The 16,646-nt window shown below is 37.2% G+C and overlaps 1 protein-coding gene across 4 annotated transcripts in view; it reads right to left on the minus strand.

Moving 5' to 3' along the window:
• The window catches only part of LOC132101283 (ventricular zone-expressed PH domain-containing protein), a 162,642-nt gene that overhangs the window by 24,189 nt on the left and 121,807 nt on the right, over positions 1 to 16,646 (minus strand). For all 4 annotated transcript variants that reach the window (XM_059506113.1, XM_059506112.1, XM_059506110.1 and 1 more), the window contains exon 12: positions 4,467 to 4,584. In XM_059506113.1, coding sequence (XP_059362096.1) covers positions 4,467 to 4,584 — 118 coding nt within the window. The remainder of the gene's footprint in view (positions 1 to 4,466; positions 4,585 to 16,646) is intronic.

Raw genomic sequence — 16,646 nt, forward strand, 5'->3', positions numbered from 1 at the left:
AACTACTCAATGTCCTAAAGCTTTGTTTAGCACAATAAACTCTCCATAAATCATTGATTGTACCGCACTTGAATCCTATCTCGTTTGTGTCATGACAGGATACTGATACTGTTTATAGTCTATTTTGTTAGCTTTTTACACAGTCTATTCATTCATTTATTTGTATATTTATTGACCTATTTATTTAAATTTTTCTATTTATTGATATGTAAATAGATTTAAATTTTACTATTTATTCACTTATTTATTTTGATAAAACCTTAAAGTTTCCATACTTACCCAAACTTACCTGGTGTATTTACCTGGATTTACCATAATTAAATGTAGGCTTAGCTTGTAAATATTAGTAACACCAGAGGTGTGTAATAGTTTAGAATACTAATCGAGAGACATCAACAGAACCTGGTGCTCCATCCTAACAGAACTTGAGAGCCCAAACTCTCGAGAGGGCAGGGGGTGCTACATTAGGTTAGTATAATAATTAAGCTCTGGGGTATAAAAGGCATATTCTAGGAATCGGGTACAAAACAAGGCCTGAAAGTCTTAAAAATAAGTCATTTTCTATTTCAACAAAATGTCAGTAAAAGAAGGCACTTAACCCTCAGAAAATGTTTTTCTGTTATTAAAATTTGTTAAATACATAAAACACACTGAATGCCAATTCAACATTATATCACAATAATGATGTATTGGGTGTCGGATACACTTGAAGTGGTACAGCCAAAATCAGAATTTCAAATTTCAAACTGGCAGAAAAAAAGAAAAGCCTTAGAGGAGATAATTGTTGTTCTGGTTATTTCAACCCAAAGTTTCTGCAGATGTCTGCATTACAGTGCTGATAATGAGTGATAATTGAATTAGTGTATGTTTACCCATAAGCAACACAATAATTATCTATTATGAATTCCAAATAATTTTTGCTTTCTCTGACATTCTCTGTCATGCATGAATCAAAGCACTTGCATGACTGTGTGAGAACTGAGAACATGAGCAAAATAAATGTTAAATGTATGTTTTTTAAATCCCAGAATATTAAAAGCATCTGTGATGCATTCTGCATTACATTTGTTTGGCTTCTCTGTCTATTTTATTCCGAATATGATACTGTACTTAAAAATGAGTTTGTCTGTTTGTGGTCATGAAAGTGAAACATACACTATGATAAGAGCAGAGGCCAAAACTGATGCTCAGCAAGTTAAAAGCAAGGAATTTTGGTCTTTCTGAAATTACAAAATGTCCCAAAGCATTGTAGCTGTTTGTGACGCACTCAAATGTGCTCTCCCATCACAAGCGAAGTACAAACCTGCAGTAAACAGTATATTATACTTAATTGGATGCAGCCCATTTGGAAATCTGGATTTTGGCAGTTCCAATTCACATGTAGCACAGCAAGAAAAAAAGCCCAATGGGAAAAGAGTTTGAGTAAGATGTTTGGAGCACTATGTTACCAATATATCAATATATCTTTTGAGGTTAGTATTCTTTATTCCAGTTCTCCTATAATTTTAAATTTATGCAATGTGGGTATTCCTAGTCACTGTAGGGAAAGAAAGGCTAGTATTTATTTTTTGCTGGTTGGTGTATGTCATAGATTTTTCTCTGGGATTTAGAACGCGTTCTGCATTACTGTTGATTTAGAGTAACTAAAGAAAGAAGCTCTAACAATAAGACAGGATTCCAGCAACTCCTGCTGAGAATGTGGATTCACTTCTATAGCATTTAATGGACAGGGTTTCACATATTTTAGCAAAGTTGGAGTACATCCAACTCCATGTCGAAAACAAAACATAAGAAAAAGGTTTAAGAGTTTATCTGGGGTTTTGAAGAGGTTAAGTAAAAAAAAAATATATATATAAAATTAATACATGAATGAACGTTAGCATCCTTGTTACAGTGTAATTATACAGTACATTTAAGTACTGAGTAATATTAAAGTACATGCCATGTACTAAATAAATGGTTAGCATTATGGTAAGTGCATGTAATTATTAGGTGTTTAACGATCCATCGATATAGATTGATACATTGATTAAATGTCTCATGATACGATGTATTGATGCCACACGTAAATATTGATACCTGTAGTATAAAAAGGCACCTTGTTTTGTTAATGTCCATATTTTCAAGCAGTGTTAATCTATGTATTACCGCCAATGCGTGCGTTTTTGTCAATTGATCAATTTAAATGTAAGAACACCGTAGTTAAAGGCACTTAATATAAAGTGGGTTCTGCTTTTTAAAAAAAAAGTTAGTTAGTAATAGCTATAGAAATAACATTAAACAAAGTGTGTAGACTAATAAAATAATATCTTCCAGAGTTTCCAAACAGTTTCCAAATAGTTTGGAGGCAACAAATGACACAAACTCTTTTTAGTTCAGATACACCTGATTGAATTTTATGATTTTAAAAACCATTTGTTCCAAAGGCAATGCTTACATATAAATTCTACAGTTTTCTTGCGTAACTTAAAATGCCAATTGAAATGTACAAATTAGATAGGACAGTGAGAGAAAAGCAGCCAAAAGCCAGGATGCACTTCATGAAATTTCCACAGCAAGGTAAGCAGCATCATATCGGTAGTTTTGCATCTGTATAACTGCATTCTCTCCCTCTTGTTTGAATTTCTTATTAATGTCGGATCCGGACTCTGGAGCACTCTCAAAGCACAGAATATGCTTTATGAGCTGATGACACACCAGACTTCTGTCAGACCGTAACACTGCCAAGGTATGTGCTGCCTGACCAAGCTTTGCTTACCCTTCCACAAGTCCTTATTTCTGTAAACATTCACCTCGCTCTATTAAGAATCATTACAGTTCTCGGCTAATGGAAACTGTCCCACATGCCAAATAAGTAGAAAAGAGGTAGAATGTGTGGTAGAACCCTCGTTTAATGAGCGGCTCTTGCTATTGAGGTTTCAATGAGTCTTTTATTCCCACCTTGGCTGCTGGATAGTGGTTGTGTAAAAACATTTCCTTTCTCATTAAAGTGTCTCTTTGTGGCCTAAACATTTGCTTTTTGAAGTAAAAAGTGACGGCATCAAAATTTAATGTACTGTAGCAATCCAATACTCCACCAAACAGCAGTAAACAATTTTAACATCCAACTCTGGGGGTGTAAAATATTAAAAGTAGAAAAACATGAAGATTAACAACCAAAAACCAAAGTAAAGACCCAAAGCCTACAAATACTGTCTGCTGAGCATAAAATATTAGAAGTGCTAGTAAATTAGAAGTTTTGTGGGATAAGAAGCTAGTAAATTTCTCCAATGTTGCATACTATGATGGTTTAGCAGCTAGTTATGTCACTGTACCGGAGACGCACCCGTTTGTGTTGGTCTCTATACAAATTTACATATTAGTTATTACAAACAAAAATTATCCAAATATATTAAGTAAACTTTCATTTAACATATTTCAATTGATTACATATATTAAAATTTGCATTGTGAAAAGTTTTGCATTGTGTTGATTTTAATTAGTTAGTAGTCACACAAATCTTTGCTGGTGAAGCTAGACAAACTACATTGACCTTCTGATGTAACTTATGAAGCAATTAAGCTACTTTTTACAGAAACACATTGTTTTAGACCTCATTACGCAAACTGCACCAACGGCAATGCAGAAGCTCTGTTAAACACATGGAAAACGATGGCGTGTTTCAGCAATATCAATGCTCAGACCTGAGACTTTCTTTTTTTTGTGATTCAAATGCCTATAAATGATCTCAGATGAAATAGCCATGCTCCATGTGCACCAATTTACAATATGTTTCATTGTTTTTGGTAAAAATTCAGGCCAGAGGCAAAAACCTTCTCCATTGTAATGTAATTGGTTTTTGTGGAAAAGCACATCAGTATATCTGGAGAAGATTCAAAACTAAGCAACACCAATTCTGGATGCACTTGAATGGGATCAGAAGCCTCTTTGTATAAATGATGAACATCCTAATGCTGGACTGATGTAAATCTCATCTACAGAAACGAGACAAACCACCTTCTACTCTTTTTTTTTGTTTCTTTCTTCTCCTCATGGGAAACAGATTTCTGCAATACTAATAGAGGGCTGAAGCAGTATGTGACATCTGGAGTCCTGATGTGCTTTTGCAAAATCATGTAGCCGCTAATAATTAATTTCAGAGAAGGATAATATGTAACTCTTTTAAAATCATGACTGTTATTAACTGATAATCTTGCCCTCTAGTGAGCTGTAAACAGCTGTGACCGGATCGAGTTAGCAAGTTGACCTCAAGGAACCAGATCAGCACAAGCTGTGAACGAATCATTAAGACCATTATTGTGAACAGAAACTGATTAAATGAAAAGACTCACCATTACTTCTCTCACTCATCAGGGACTAAGTTTGGTTATTTGCAACTGAATAACCTTGAGATATTGTCATAGGTTTGGCTCATTGATTGTGTGCATGTGTTTATAAAAGACCAACAGGAAGCAAATCTCATTTACCTGTGGCTTTCTCAGGGTTACTGCACATGAAACAGAGCCAGCCACCCTCCTCTTCACTGTAGCTGAACAGGTCAAAGAAACGAACCTCCTCCAGATACATCTGCAAACTGTCCACATCCTGAGAGTGAATACAGAGAAGGAGTGATGAAATTTAGCAGATGAAACTACAGCACTGAAGAAGACACACAAGAGAAAGTGTCACTAGCTACCACATTTATTTTGTACATTTTAATGGAATTTTTGGCTCGCTGACAGGTTTTGAGAAATCGCCGATAAATGTCCGAAATCACAGGCAAATCGGTGCTCGTTCACGCGAGTGACAATCACGCAGTATGAATGAGCAAAGAAGAGATCTGAGAGAATCCCTGTTTCGATTCATCAACATTCATCAACAAAAGTCATCTACAGCGATATCGTTGACTTGATTGCAAATAAATGCACAGACACTATTTAACTGAACAGAGATGACATAACTGAATCCAATGATGAACTGCCTTTAACTCTCATTTTTGCATTATTGACACTGTTTTCCTAATGAATGTTGTTCAGTTGCTTTGACGCAATGTATTTTGTTTAAAGCGCTATATAAATAAAGGTGACATTGACATTGACATGATGACTATCATTGTGCATTGGTGTCAAGAAGAAAGAAATCTTAACATTTAAATCAATAAAGTGTACCCATTCCAAAAACTAGTAAGCTGTCTCACTGTTACTTTTTATATGTGCAGGATGGTGCTTTTGTCATAAATGTTAGCCATTTTGCTAGCTTCAGCTGGCAGCTTCTCTCCAATATTTTGCCCTTAAAGTGATAGTTCACCCAAAAATAAAAAATCTGTCATTAATTATTCACCCTCATGTCGTTCTCAATAGTGTCAATTTGTAGAGTATCACATATGTAAACAATATATGCAATGTATGAACACGGCTGCTGACCAAAATGGCGCTATAGTGTGAAGCGATGGAGATGAATTGTTGAATAACAAAAAAAAAAAAAAGTATTCTCATAGCTTCATTACATTAGGATTGTACGGAGCCCCTAAAGGGTCATTGTGGTGGGTGATTTTTTGGGTTCTCTCGCAATTCTTTTGCATTCTTTCGAGAAACTTTGCGTTCCCTCAAGAAACTTTTGCGTTCTCTCGCAAAGATATTTGCATTCTCTCGCAAAACTTTTGCATTCTCTCACAAAACTTTTGCGTTCTCTTACAAAACCAGCTGAGTTCAGACAAACACTTCCTGTTTACTTTACAGCTTGTAGTGGTTCATACAGCTCCATAAGTCCACAATGGAGCGGTTCATAGAGTTTTGTTTTGAACTCGGAGAAATAGTCAGTTCATGCTTATTAAGGCACGGTTTTGGGACATAGTAAAATGCTTAATGTAAAACACTGTGTGACGAGAGCCGAGGGAACTGAGCGAGGCCGATGGAGCACCTGCGCCATTCACCGGTATCAAGTCCCGCAGGAGCTTCGGAGGAGGGACTGATGACAGTGTTGGATGAGAGAGGACCAGGCTCGGACTTTATTTTGGGTTTTGGTTCTGTTTGTGTGCGACAGTCGTCTACGAGAAGGGGCTGTCGCGCTCTTTTAGGTATATTGTATTATTAAAGTTTTGTTTGAATGTCCTTCGGTTCCTGCCTCCTTCTTCCCGTGACTACGAACGTTTGTTACACACTGGATGACTAAATTCAGTACACACCTTAGGCTATCTCTAGAAAGAAAACACTTTATTAATGGACTAATTAATCTATTCTAAGACAGTGGTATAAAACGACAGAATTCGGTATACACTTTATTTATAAATTATAGGCTACATGAAAGCAGATAAGCCCAGAACAGTTTTATTTTAAACTTGGATTCAAGTTCAAATAGGCTACAGTCAGCTTTTAAGACATGGTTTTGGGACATTATCAAACACTTAATGTGGATAGCTAACAGTGACATTGGAGGCCCAATTCGGTAAGGCCTAATAAATACTTTTAAATCTAATAACAAATGTAATATTAATAACCTTATTAATAGCTATCAGTAAAGCAAATAGCAATAATGCAACGTTTCTCCCCCATTTAAAAACGTCAGGCTATAGAAAGGTTATGCTTAAGGGTGGTTAATGGACAAATACAGTATAGGCTAAAACCAAAAAATGGTAAACAGTAATAAAATATAGCCTATTATGCACAGGAAAGCAGACAAGCACAGAACAGCTAGAAACAAGCCAAAACCTAATGTAAAGAGAAACTGAAAGTATGGGCTCACGTAGGCCTACCGCTCTCAATCATCACAAATCCAAATGTTTCCATATTCGCAATGTATTTGAAGTTAAACCATTATTAATTACAATAACTGGGCTCTGTACGTTCCAATATCGACGGGAAAAAAATCATAATGAACAAAAATGTGCAGCACTGGAGTGGGCCGGGGCTCACGCTATATGGTACAGACATAATACAGATTAATTAAATTTACTGTGTAACGTTATATCTGTATTGGTGATTCTTTATTTTAATAATGAACAGACCGCACTTGCAATGAATATGTGCGCATGAGGCGCTAACGCGATCAAATCACTTAGGCTACAGTAGGGCATAATTGGATTTTGAATTCAGTTGAATTCAGAAGATTAAATAATATAAAAGATTAAAATAGAAATGTTAAAAAGTGAACACTGTTACGTTCTCACTCCGCTCTGGAACCTATACGAGAATGCAATTTTCCCTGAATATCCAAAATATTGCATAGCCTATGTGACATTGATTTTATATAGGCCTAACAGTTCAACAAAAAAGGCAATATTAAGTGTACATTTAAAATTTAAAAAAAAGCCTACATTTAAACACAATATTGTCCATATTGTATTTTACAACTTAATAATAGTTCCAACGAAATCCGCAACAGAATGTGCATCTCAAAGCAATAGCGGTGTTTCGTCATAAAACATAACATATGCAATTAATAAGGCTAGAAAAAACTGTGCCTCTATGACAGTAAAATACATCTATAAATCAATTTAAGGGGGCAAATATTGTCCCTTAACGAAAAAGGTGTGACTGCGGTCTAAGTGGGGGCTAATAATGTTAGGCTAAATCCCCTAGGGGGGAACACCATTGTAAAAGGTTTAAAAAACCACTGGCTTAATTGATTACAGTGTTAATTGCCTGTAGCTTATTTTTATACAATATATATCTTTTCTTATATTATGCCTCGTTAAGCATGCTTTCTAGGGAAGAAAATGCTTATCATGCAATTCTGCTTGCATGCACACAGAATATACTTTTTAATAAATTCTATAGCATACTTGGGCTTTTTTTTAAATCACCTTCTTCATTAAGCAGCGTTTTCTTTATGGGAGGAAAACACTGCTGTTCTTCTGGGCTTATCTGATTTCATGTAGCCTATAATTTATTAATAAAATGTATACAAAATTCTGCCTTTTTATACCACTGTCTTATAATGGACTAATTAGTCCATTAATAAAGCGTTTTCTTTCTAGGGATAGCCTACACTTAAAGTGCAGTTTACCGGGTTACGTTCATATTCTTGGCTATTCTGCTTGTCTGTATGCTTTATTAATAAGGTGTTTACTGAATTTAGTCATCCAGTGTGTAACAAACGTTCGTAGTCACGGGAAGAAGGAGGCGGGAACCGGCGAACATTCAAACAAAACTTTAATAATAAAATCTACCTAAAAGAGCGCGACAGCCCCTTCTCGTGGACGACTGTCGAACACAAACAGAACCAAAACCCAAAATAAAGTCCGAGCCTGGTCCTCTCTCATCCAACACTGTCATCAGTCCCTCCTCTGAAGCTCCTGCGGAACTCGATACCGGTGAATGGCGCAGGTGCTCCACCGGCCTCTCTCTGTTCCCTCGGCTCTCGTCACACAGTGTTTTACATTAGAGAACGCAAAAGTTTTGCAAGAGTAGTGTGAAATATTTTTTCCTCCAACCCAAATTTTTACACTCACTCTGATTTTTTTCCCACCACAATGACCCTTTAGGGTCACATGGACTATTTTAACGATCTCCTTGCTACATTTCTAAGCCTTGATTGTGTAAGGATCCTTACCATCTAAGGGAGGGTCCGAGAGCCCTTGGAATACATAAAAAATATCTTATTTTTGTGTTCTGAAGATGAACGAAGGTCTTACAGTTTTGGAATGACATGAGGATGAGTAATTAATGACAGAAATTTCATTTTTGGGTGAACTATCACTTTAAGGGCAAACTATTGGAGAGAAGCTGCCATAAGCTAGCAAAATGGGTAACATTTATGACAAAAGCACCATCCTGCACATATAAAAAGTAACAGCGAGACTAGTTTTTGGAACGGGTACACTTTATTGATTTAAATGTTAAGATTTCTTTCTTCTTGACACCAATGCACAATGATAGTCATCATCTAAATGTGCCAACTAGAACTTCCAATGGATGTGAGGATGTGTGGCCTTTAGAAAGAGCAGTCTGCCAAAATGAAGACAACCAATGATATTAGAAAATTATCTGTTTTTACAGATATCAAAATAAGTGAAGTGACCATTATACTGAGTTGAGGTATTCTGGAAATAGATGATCACAAACATCACACAGAAGATTTGGGAGAAAAACAGGATTTTTCAGAAGTCCTTTCCAAGAAATTACAATCACTGGCTTGTGTATTGCCTCCACCCTTAAAGGGATAGTTCATATAAAAAGGAAAATTCTGACATCTATTACTAACCCTCATGTTGTTACAAAGCCAAGAGAAATTAATTCATCTTTGAAACACAGATGAAAATATTTTTAATGACAGATCACTGTGAAAGATAAAAAGTGTGTTCTTGTGCATTAAGAATGTGTGGCTGAGCTGCCGTTGACCATATTTGATGGGCTTAAATCATTGTTCAAAAAGTCAATGACCTTTGATGAAATTAGGTTGAATGGTCTTTCACTGGAGGGACAGAAACAAACATTCTTCAATAATTGTTTTGTGTTCTTCAGATGAGTCATACAGTTCAGTAAGTGATGACAGAATTTTCAATTTTAGGTGAACTATCCCTTTAAAATTATAAATCTTGAGTAATACAGAGCTTTTTTTATTATTTTCTTAGAGCTCTGGGGAACTATTCCATTAAGGTCTGATTTTCCACTTTCTGCATTACACAGTTTCACCACAAGCAAATACAACCAGGTCATCATTCATTCCAGCTTTCTCACACCAGAGGAATGGAATGAATGAATGGAAAGAGTTTTCACTATCTTCTTCAGCATGGCATCACATCACTTAGATTAGGGTGAGGGACACAATAAAGCCAACTTCCCCTGACAATAGACCAACAGAAAATTTGTTAGAAAATAAACTGCTTCATGAAACCTGTTTCAAGCTCTAAGAACTTCCATTAGAACTACATGATTTAAGTTGTTTAGACCTAAGAGTAGTCTGTAACAAAGTGGTAGACAAGTGTTTAATTTTCACCTATCCTGTGAGTGACTATCACAATTGAGAGCTTTTATTTCTCTGAGTTTAAAGCAAAGGGAGATGAAAGACAATCCATCACACATCTTATGTTTAAATATCTCTTTTTGCTTGCCTGTAGATTGATGAAAATCATTAACGAACCCCCACAGACAACCTATCTGGCAAAAACAGTCAAGTCATCTTACCATTGCCCTGCCATCATTTATTTCATGGCAACTAAATCAGTGTAAGATTCGAGCAAGAAATGTAATGTGCATTTGATTATTTGTGCCATGAAAACCTTTCATTACATCTGATGTATTTTTTACAGATGAGTCAAGTACATAGATCTAAATGAGGGCCATGTGTGTGTATGTGTACATGTTCTCACATGTGGAGTCTAGTAAGGGATATTTGTGCTGTGGTTTATGTTCCTTATTAAAAGAAGGGCTCCAAAAATCTGAGCTGAAAAGGATTTGCCCAAATCATTTACTATGAGGTAGTGGCCTTGAACTAGTGGTTTAACCCAAAAATAGGTTGCAGGTTTCAGTCACTTTGGTTGCACTTATTCTTGTCTTATTGACTAAGAATTCATATATAGTCTTGTCTTTGTTTGCACCCTCAAGTTTGCTGATGCTGTGCACTCTCTCGTGCATTGTGTGCAGAATTCGACACTCCTGTCTGTACTGGTTCAGTCCCAACATTAATGCTTCATGTCTGCTTCACCTGAGGACCCCAAACCACCCCCAGAGGTGGTTGAGTGAACTTCAGCTTTCCCAGAGGAAACCAACTCTGCACCACCCCCTCACCTTCACAAGAGAAGGAAGAGGAGGGTTCTCTTTGCTTAACAAGTATGGTGGTTATGGAGGTCCCATGTCCAGTTATCCAGAGTCCGGTGATTTTGGAGGTCTAAGTCTTGTGTGCCTGGCCATGCAAGAGCTGCCCGTTTTCACTCTCATGGCCATGTAGGACAATCCAGAGTGTGCTCTAGCCCTGGCCATAATCTGGGGTCCCTGATCTTCCGGAGCCACCCTGGTGTGTCCATCTACTGGGCCTCCTGCCTCTCTCATCTTTGTGGTGCATTACTGTATTATTAGTACCTTACTGCACATTTCACGGCAGTTTCAAAGTGAAATGTCCAGACAGTGGCACTTAAAAACACATTTGTGACGATGAAATGCAGTATTTATATCGCCGCCTGGTCCTGTGTGTTATGCAGTTAGTACATGGTTTCCACCCTCTGACGATAACACAGTTTATATTTCAAAAAGTTGAATCATCTTTAGCATCCATCGTGTTGTTTTGGTAAGATGACATTAACTGGGGAATGAAAACGCTGTAGGGTATGTTCAGTGATAGGTGCACATATCAACGAACATCACAACACGCTTCATTTACCAGTTTGTTTCCAATTAAATAAGGACATAACACATTTGTTGTGTTATACCGTTTATTTTTTAGTTTGAGGAGTAAAGTCTTTGGCATCTACCATAGCTTACATTTACATTTAATCATTTAGCAAACGCTTTTATCCAAAGCGACTTACAAATGAGAAAAATAGAAGCAATCAGACCAACAAGAGAACAACAACAGTATACAAGTGCCATGACAAGTCTAAGTTAGCCAAGCACGGAACCCGTAGCCAGGTTTTTTTTTTTTTAAGAATAGGATAGAACAGAAAAGAAAAGGTAAGTGCTAGTATTAGTTGGTTAAGTGCTGGCGAAAAAGATAAGTCTTTAGATGTTTTTTGAAAATGAGTAAAGGCTGTTCGAATTGAGATTGGGAGGTCATTCCACCAGCTTGGCTCAGTCCAGGAAAAGGTCCATGAGAGTGATTTTGAACCTCTTTGGGATGGCACCACAAGGCATCGTTCATTTGCAGAACGCAAACTTCTGGAGGGCGCTTAAGTTTGAAATAGTGAGTTTAGGTATATTGGTGCCGTGCCAGTTGTTGTCTTGTAGGCAAGCATCAGTACCTTGAATTTGATGTGAGCGGCTACTGGTGGCCAGTGTAACCTGATGAGGAGAGGAGTAACGTGAGCTTTTTTTGGCTCATTGAAGACAACCCTCGCTGCTGCATTCTGGATTAGTTGCAGAGGCTTGAGTACATGCAAGAAGGCCTGCCAGGAGAGCATTACAATAGTCCAGTCTGGAGAGAACAAGAGCTTGGACAAGAAGTTGGGTGGCTTACTCTGACATGAAGGCTCTAACCTTCCTAATGTTGTATGAGGCAAATCTGCAGGACCGGGTCATTGTAGCTTACATGCTGCCGGTCACTCCACAAGTATCAGTTTTCAAATCGTGCAGGATGTGAAAATTATTTTGAAGTTATAACATAATATTCTGCAAGCAATTGTGTAAATGAGCCTTTATAAATCAAAACTCTGTACCTGTAAATCATACTTTGCATGAAAAGGAATAAAATAATTTTTCTGCCTCTAGTGTTCATTTCAACTGGAAACTGCAGTGTGTCAGGATTCTGGACTTTTCTATGTCGTGTTTTGCCCCCGTTTCTGTCCTTCTTTTTCCTCATTTGGTCATGTTCCTGTCCTAGTTTAGTTAATCAGTCATTTTGTACACCTGTGTTCCCCTGATTGCCCCATTTACTAGCCCAATTATGTGCTGTCTACCCCTGAGTCTCGTTTGTTCCTGTCTGCCTGTGTTACCTCTTGGATTGTTGGATTAAAGGACTTTTGTGAGTTTACCCGTCTTCTCATTCCTCACTCCACGCATTAGGAAAGTGTGGCAGAATCTCAGACCAAAAAAGTATATCCTGTTCCCCATGTACATACTATGTACTTATTATAGTAATTACAATAACTATGTAGTAACTAGGTACTAACCCTGAACCTACCCCTAAACCTACCCCATGTAGTTACCTTGTATCACCAGAACTTTCTTAGATAAATACACTGTAAGTACACTATAAGTACATGTAAGTACACGTACTGTAAAATAAAGTGCAACCACCCTTTTAGTCATCACTTTTAGCGTTCCTTTAGCGCGGTATCAGTGTGCTTCGGCCTGCACGCCTGCTGCTGCTTAGTCACGATGAGAAGAAACACCACCTAGTCTTGTCAAACTTTACTTCTTTTCTTTTCCGTTTGAGAGTTTCATGTTCTGAAATAAGTTTTGTAATTCCGCGTCTCAAGAGTCGGACCTTGAGTGCCCGTTCAACTTCAACCAGCCACACAACTCCGTCTTCAGCCAACGCCCAACCACGGGCTTCCCAAGACGTCACTTCAACGACTACTGAACTTCCAGCCAATCAGCGACATCGGGAAACCCCCTTTCAATGACAACTTTACACAGGAGACGCAAGTAGTACCTCCAGACATTTGTACTGGTGTATCTAATATTATTTTAACCTCATGGAGGAACTCAATGCGAGGGTTTATTAAGTGATTGATGGCTGTTCATGTCTATGCAATTTCACGTATTGCTGTAAATTTGGGACTTCACATTTTCATTCTCTTAAACTTATTCTTCCCTAACTTTCTATCTTCCTGCAACTTGTATGAATGTGTGAGTGCGTGTGCTTATGTGTTAGATTAGTTTATATGTCTTAGATTTATCTAATAAAGCCTTGTTCATATTGAAAGGAGAAGTATCTTGTGTTTTGTGCTTAAAGGTTAATGTCTTAAACTGCCGATCTTGTTACTGTGCTAATTGATAGTGTTTTCACTATACTTTGGATATTAATATCCAGCGCAGATTTGATGTTAAACGGCTCGTTCATTGAATCGCAGGGCGTCTCAGTGATCAGCCGTGAAACAGTGATTCTGTTCAAATTCCCTTTAAAATCTTAAATGATTCCCTTTTGAGCTAAATTGACCTGTTTCCCTTACATAGGTGCATTCTGAAATCAAATTTATGAAATTAAACATCTATTTTAATTAATTTTACGCAGTAATAAACATCATGTAAACACTGCAGAACTAACAAATAATTGCACAAAAATTCTAAATAATAAAAATAAAAATAAACAACACAAATTAAACTTTAAAGCGAAGCATGCTGCAAACTACTCTAGTGAATGCTTACTAGACATTTAAATGTAAAGCAGTGAGCTTACTGGCTGTGTATTAGGAGTATAATGATATTCAAACCGAGACGAAAAATGGGTACGTACTGTGGTAATCTCATGGCATATCGCAATGCTCTCTTGGACTACCCCACCCCTACGGAGACACTCTTCATTACTAGCACAGTTAAGTTTGCTTGTGCAGTCACTCACAACCATTTGTGGAACTGAAGTTGCAATACAAGTGCATCTCAATAAATTAGAATGTCGTGGAAAAGTTAATTTATTTTAGTAATTCAACTCAAATTGTGAAACTTGTGTATTAAATAAATTCAGTGCACACAGACTATTTTAATTTATATGATTTTGGCTCACATTTAACAAAAACCCACCAATTCACAATCTCAACAAATGAGAATATGGTGACATGCCAATCAGCTAATCAAATCAAAACACCTGCAAATGTTTCCTAAGCATTCAAAATAGTCTCTCAGTTTGGTTCACTAGGCTACATAATCATGACTGCTGATCAGAAAATTATTGATACCCTTCACAAGAAGGGTAAGCCACAAACATTCATTGCCTAAGAAGCTGGCTGGCTGTGCTGTATCCAAGCATGTTAACAGAAAGTTGAGTGGAAAAAAAGTGTGAAAGAAAAAGATGCACAACCAACTGATAGAACCACAGCCTTATGAGGATTGTCAAGCAAAATCGATTCAAGAATTTGAGTGAACTTCACAAGGAATGGACTGAGTTTGGTGTCAAGACATCAAGATCCACCACACACAGACATGTAAATGAATTTGCTGAACCACAGACAATGTCAGAGGCGTCTTACCTGGGCTAAGGAGAAGAAGAACTGGACTGTTGCCCAGTGGTCCAAAGTCCTATTTTCAGATGAGAGCAAGTTTTGTATTTCATTTGGAAACCAAGGTCCTAGAGTCTGGAGGAAGGGTGGAGAAGCTCATAGCCCAAGTTGCTTGAAGTCCAGTGTTAAGTTTCCACAGTCTATAATGATTTGGTGTACTATGTCATCTGCTGGTGTTGGTCCATTGGGTTTATTGAAAACCAAAGTCACTGCACCCGATTACCAAGAAATTTTGGAGCACTTCATCCTTCTTTCTGCTGACCAGCTTTTTGAAGATGTTGATTTAATTTTCCAACAGGATTTGGCACCTACCCACACTGCTAAAATCACCAAAAGTTGGTTAAATGTACATGGTGTTGGTGTGCTTGAATGGCCAGCAAACTCACCATACCTGAACCCCATAAAGAATATGTGGTATTGTCAAGAGGAAAATGAGAAACAAGAGACCAAAAAATGCAGATGAGCTGAAGGCCATTGTCAAAGGAACCTGGGCTTCCATACCACCTCAGCAGTGCCACAAACTGACCCCTTACATGCCACGCTGAATTGAGGCAGTAATTAAAGCAAAAGGAGCCCCTACCAAGTATTGAGTACATGTACAGTAAATGAACATACTTTCCAGAAGGCCAACAATTCACTAATTTTTTTTATTTTTTATTGGTCTTATGAATAAGATCACCATTGTAAAAAACACTGTTGTGAATTCTTTGGGTTTAACTGACATTTTCAGTGTTTTACAAGCTGTGCTTTCACAGGAGTTACACATTCTCACTACATAACTTGGTTTAAGTTCACTTGTGCTTGATTTTGTGCAGTATAATCAGGCCTGAATTTCGTTGCAGGATTGCAGACATTGAGCATAATTCTACACATTGCCTCAGGTTTTGCAAATATAAAGCACAAAATTCAAGAAAACATTTATGCACTATAGCGTGTGTTGGATTGGATCCAAACATTATCAGAGCCGATCAGTCATTTAAAACATTTCTGTGAGACAGAAATTCACAAACAGTGTGAGTGACTGGGACTGAGTGGTACAGTGTCTTCTCCATGTTTTTTCACGTTATCCACATTGAGTTTGCTCTGCAAGTGAGCTGCACGCTGCAATACAAGACTAGTGTGCATTTTGGACAATTGATGGAATTGTCACTTCATTTTAAGTCTCGCCAATTTAAACATTCAAGCTATTTTAACCCTCTGGGGTCAAAGACTGCATTGGTGCGGTCTGTCACATTTATTCTTGATGACCGCAGAAAGAAGTCATTTTTGATCATACAGATAAGAATAAGGCATCATTTAAAAACTGCAAAGGGTCTACTTTTATTTTTTGTATAGTTATAATAACAACAAAACAATGTGGTTTTGTAAAATAAAGAAAACAAACAGGGTGCACTCTCTGCCATCTTGGTCTGTGGACTTTCTTCACATGCACATAAATAACCTGAATCTCATCGAATACTTGCCTCACAGACCTGATAAATATATATATATACACTGTGTATATATATATATATATATATATATATATATATATATATATATATATATATATATATATATATATATATATTAGGGGTTGCACCCACTAATCGACTTCAATGCTCTGTCATGACACTTTAAGCTTGACGTCGACTAGTCGCCGGACTTACAGAGGGTGCAACAGGATAATAAATCTTTGAAGGACTTCCACAATTAAACACCGTTTTCAAACAGTTTAATTGACAAATAAATGTATACTCCGAAAGGTCCACAAGACATGTGTGATTATATTATTGGATGCTCGAAATTGAATGGGAGAACGCACATTCTAAACAGCTTATTGTACAGGTAAGTTAATTGCTGTTCTGATCTAATGCAC

This window comes from Carassius carassius, chromosome 23 (assembly GCF_963082965.1).
Source record: "Carassius carassius chromosome 23, fCarCar2.1, whole genome shotgun sequence".
Lineage (NCBI taxonomy): Eukaryota > Metazoa > Chordata > Actinopteri > Cypriniformes > Cyprinidae > Carassius > Carassius carassius.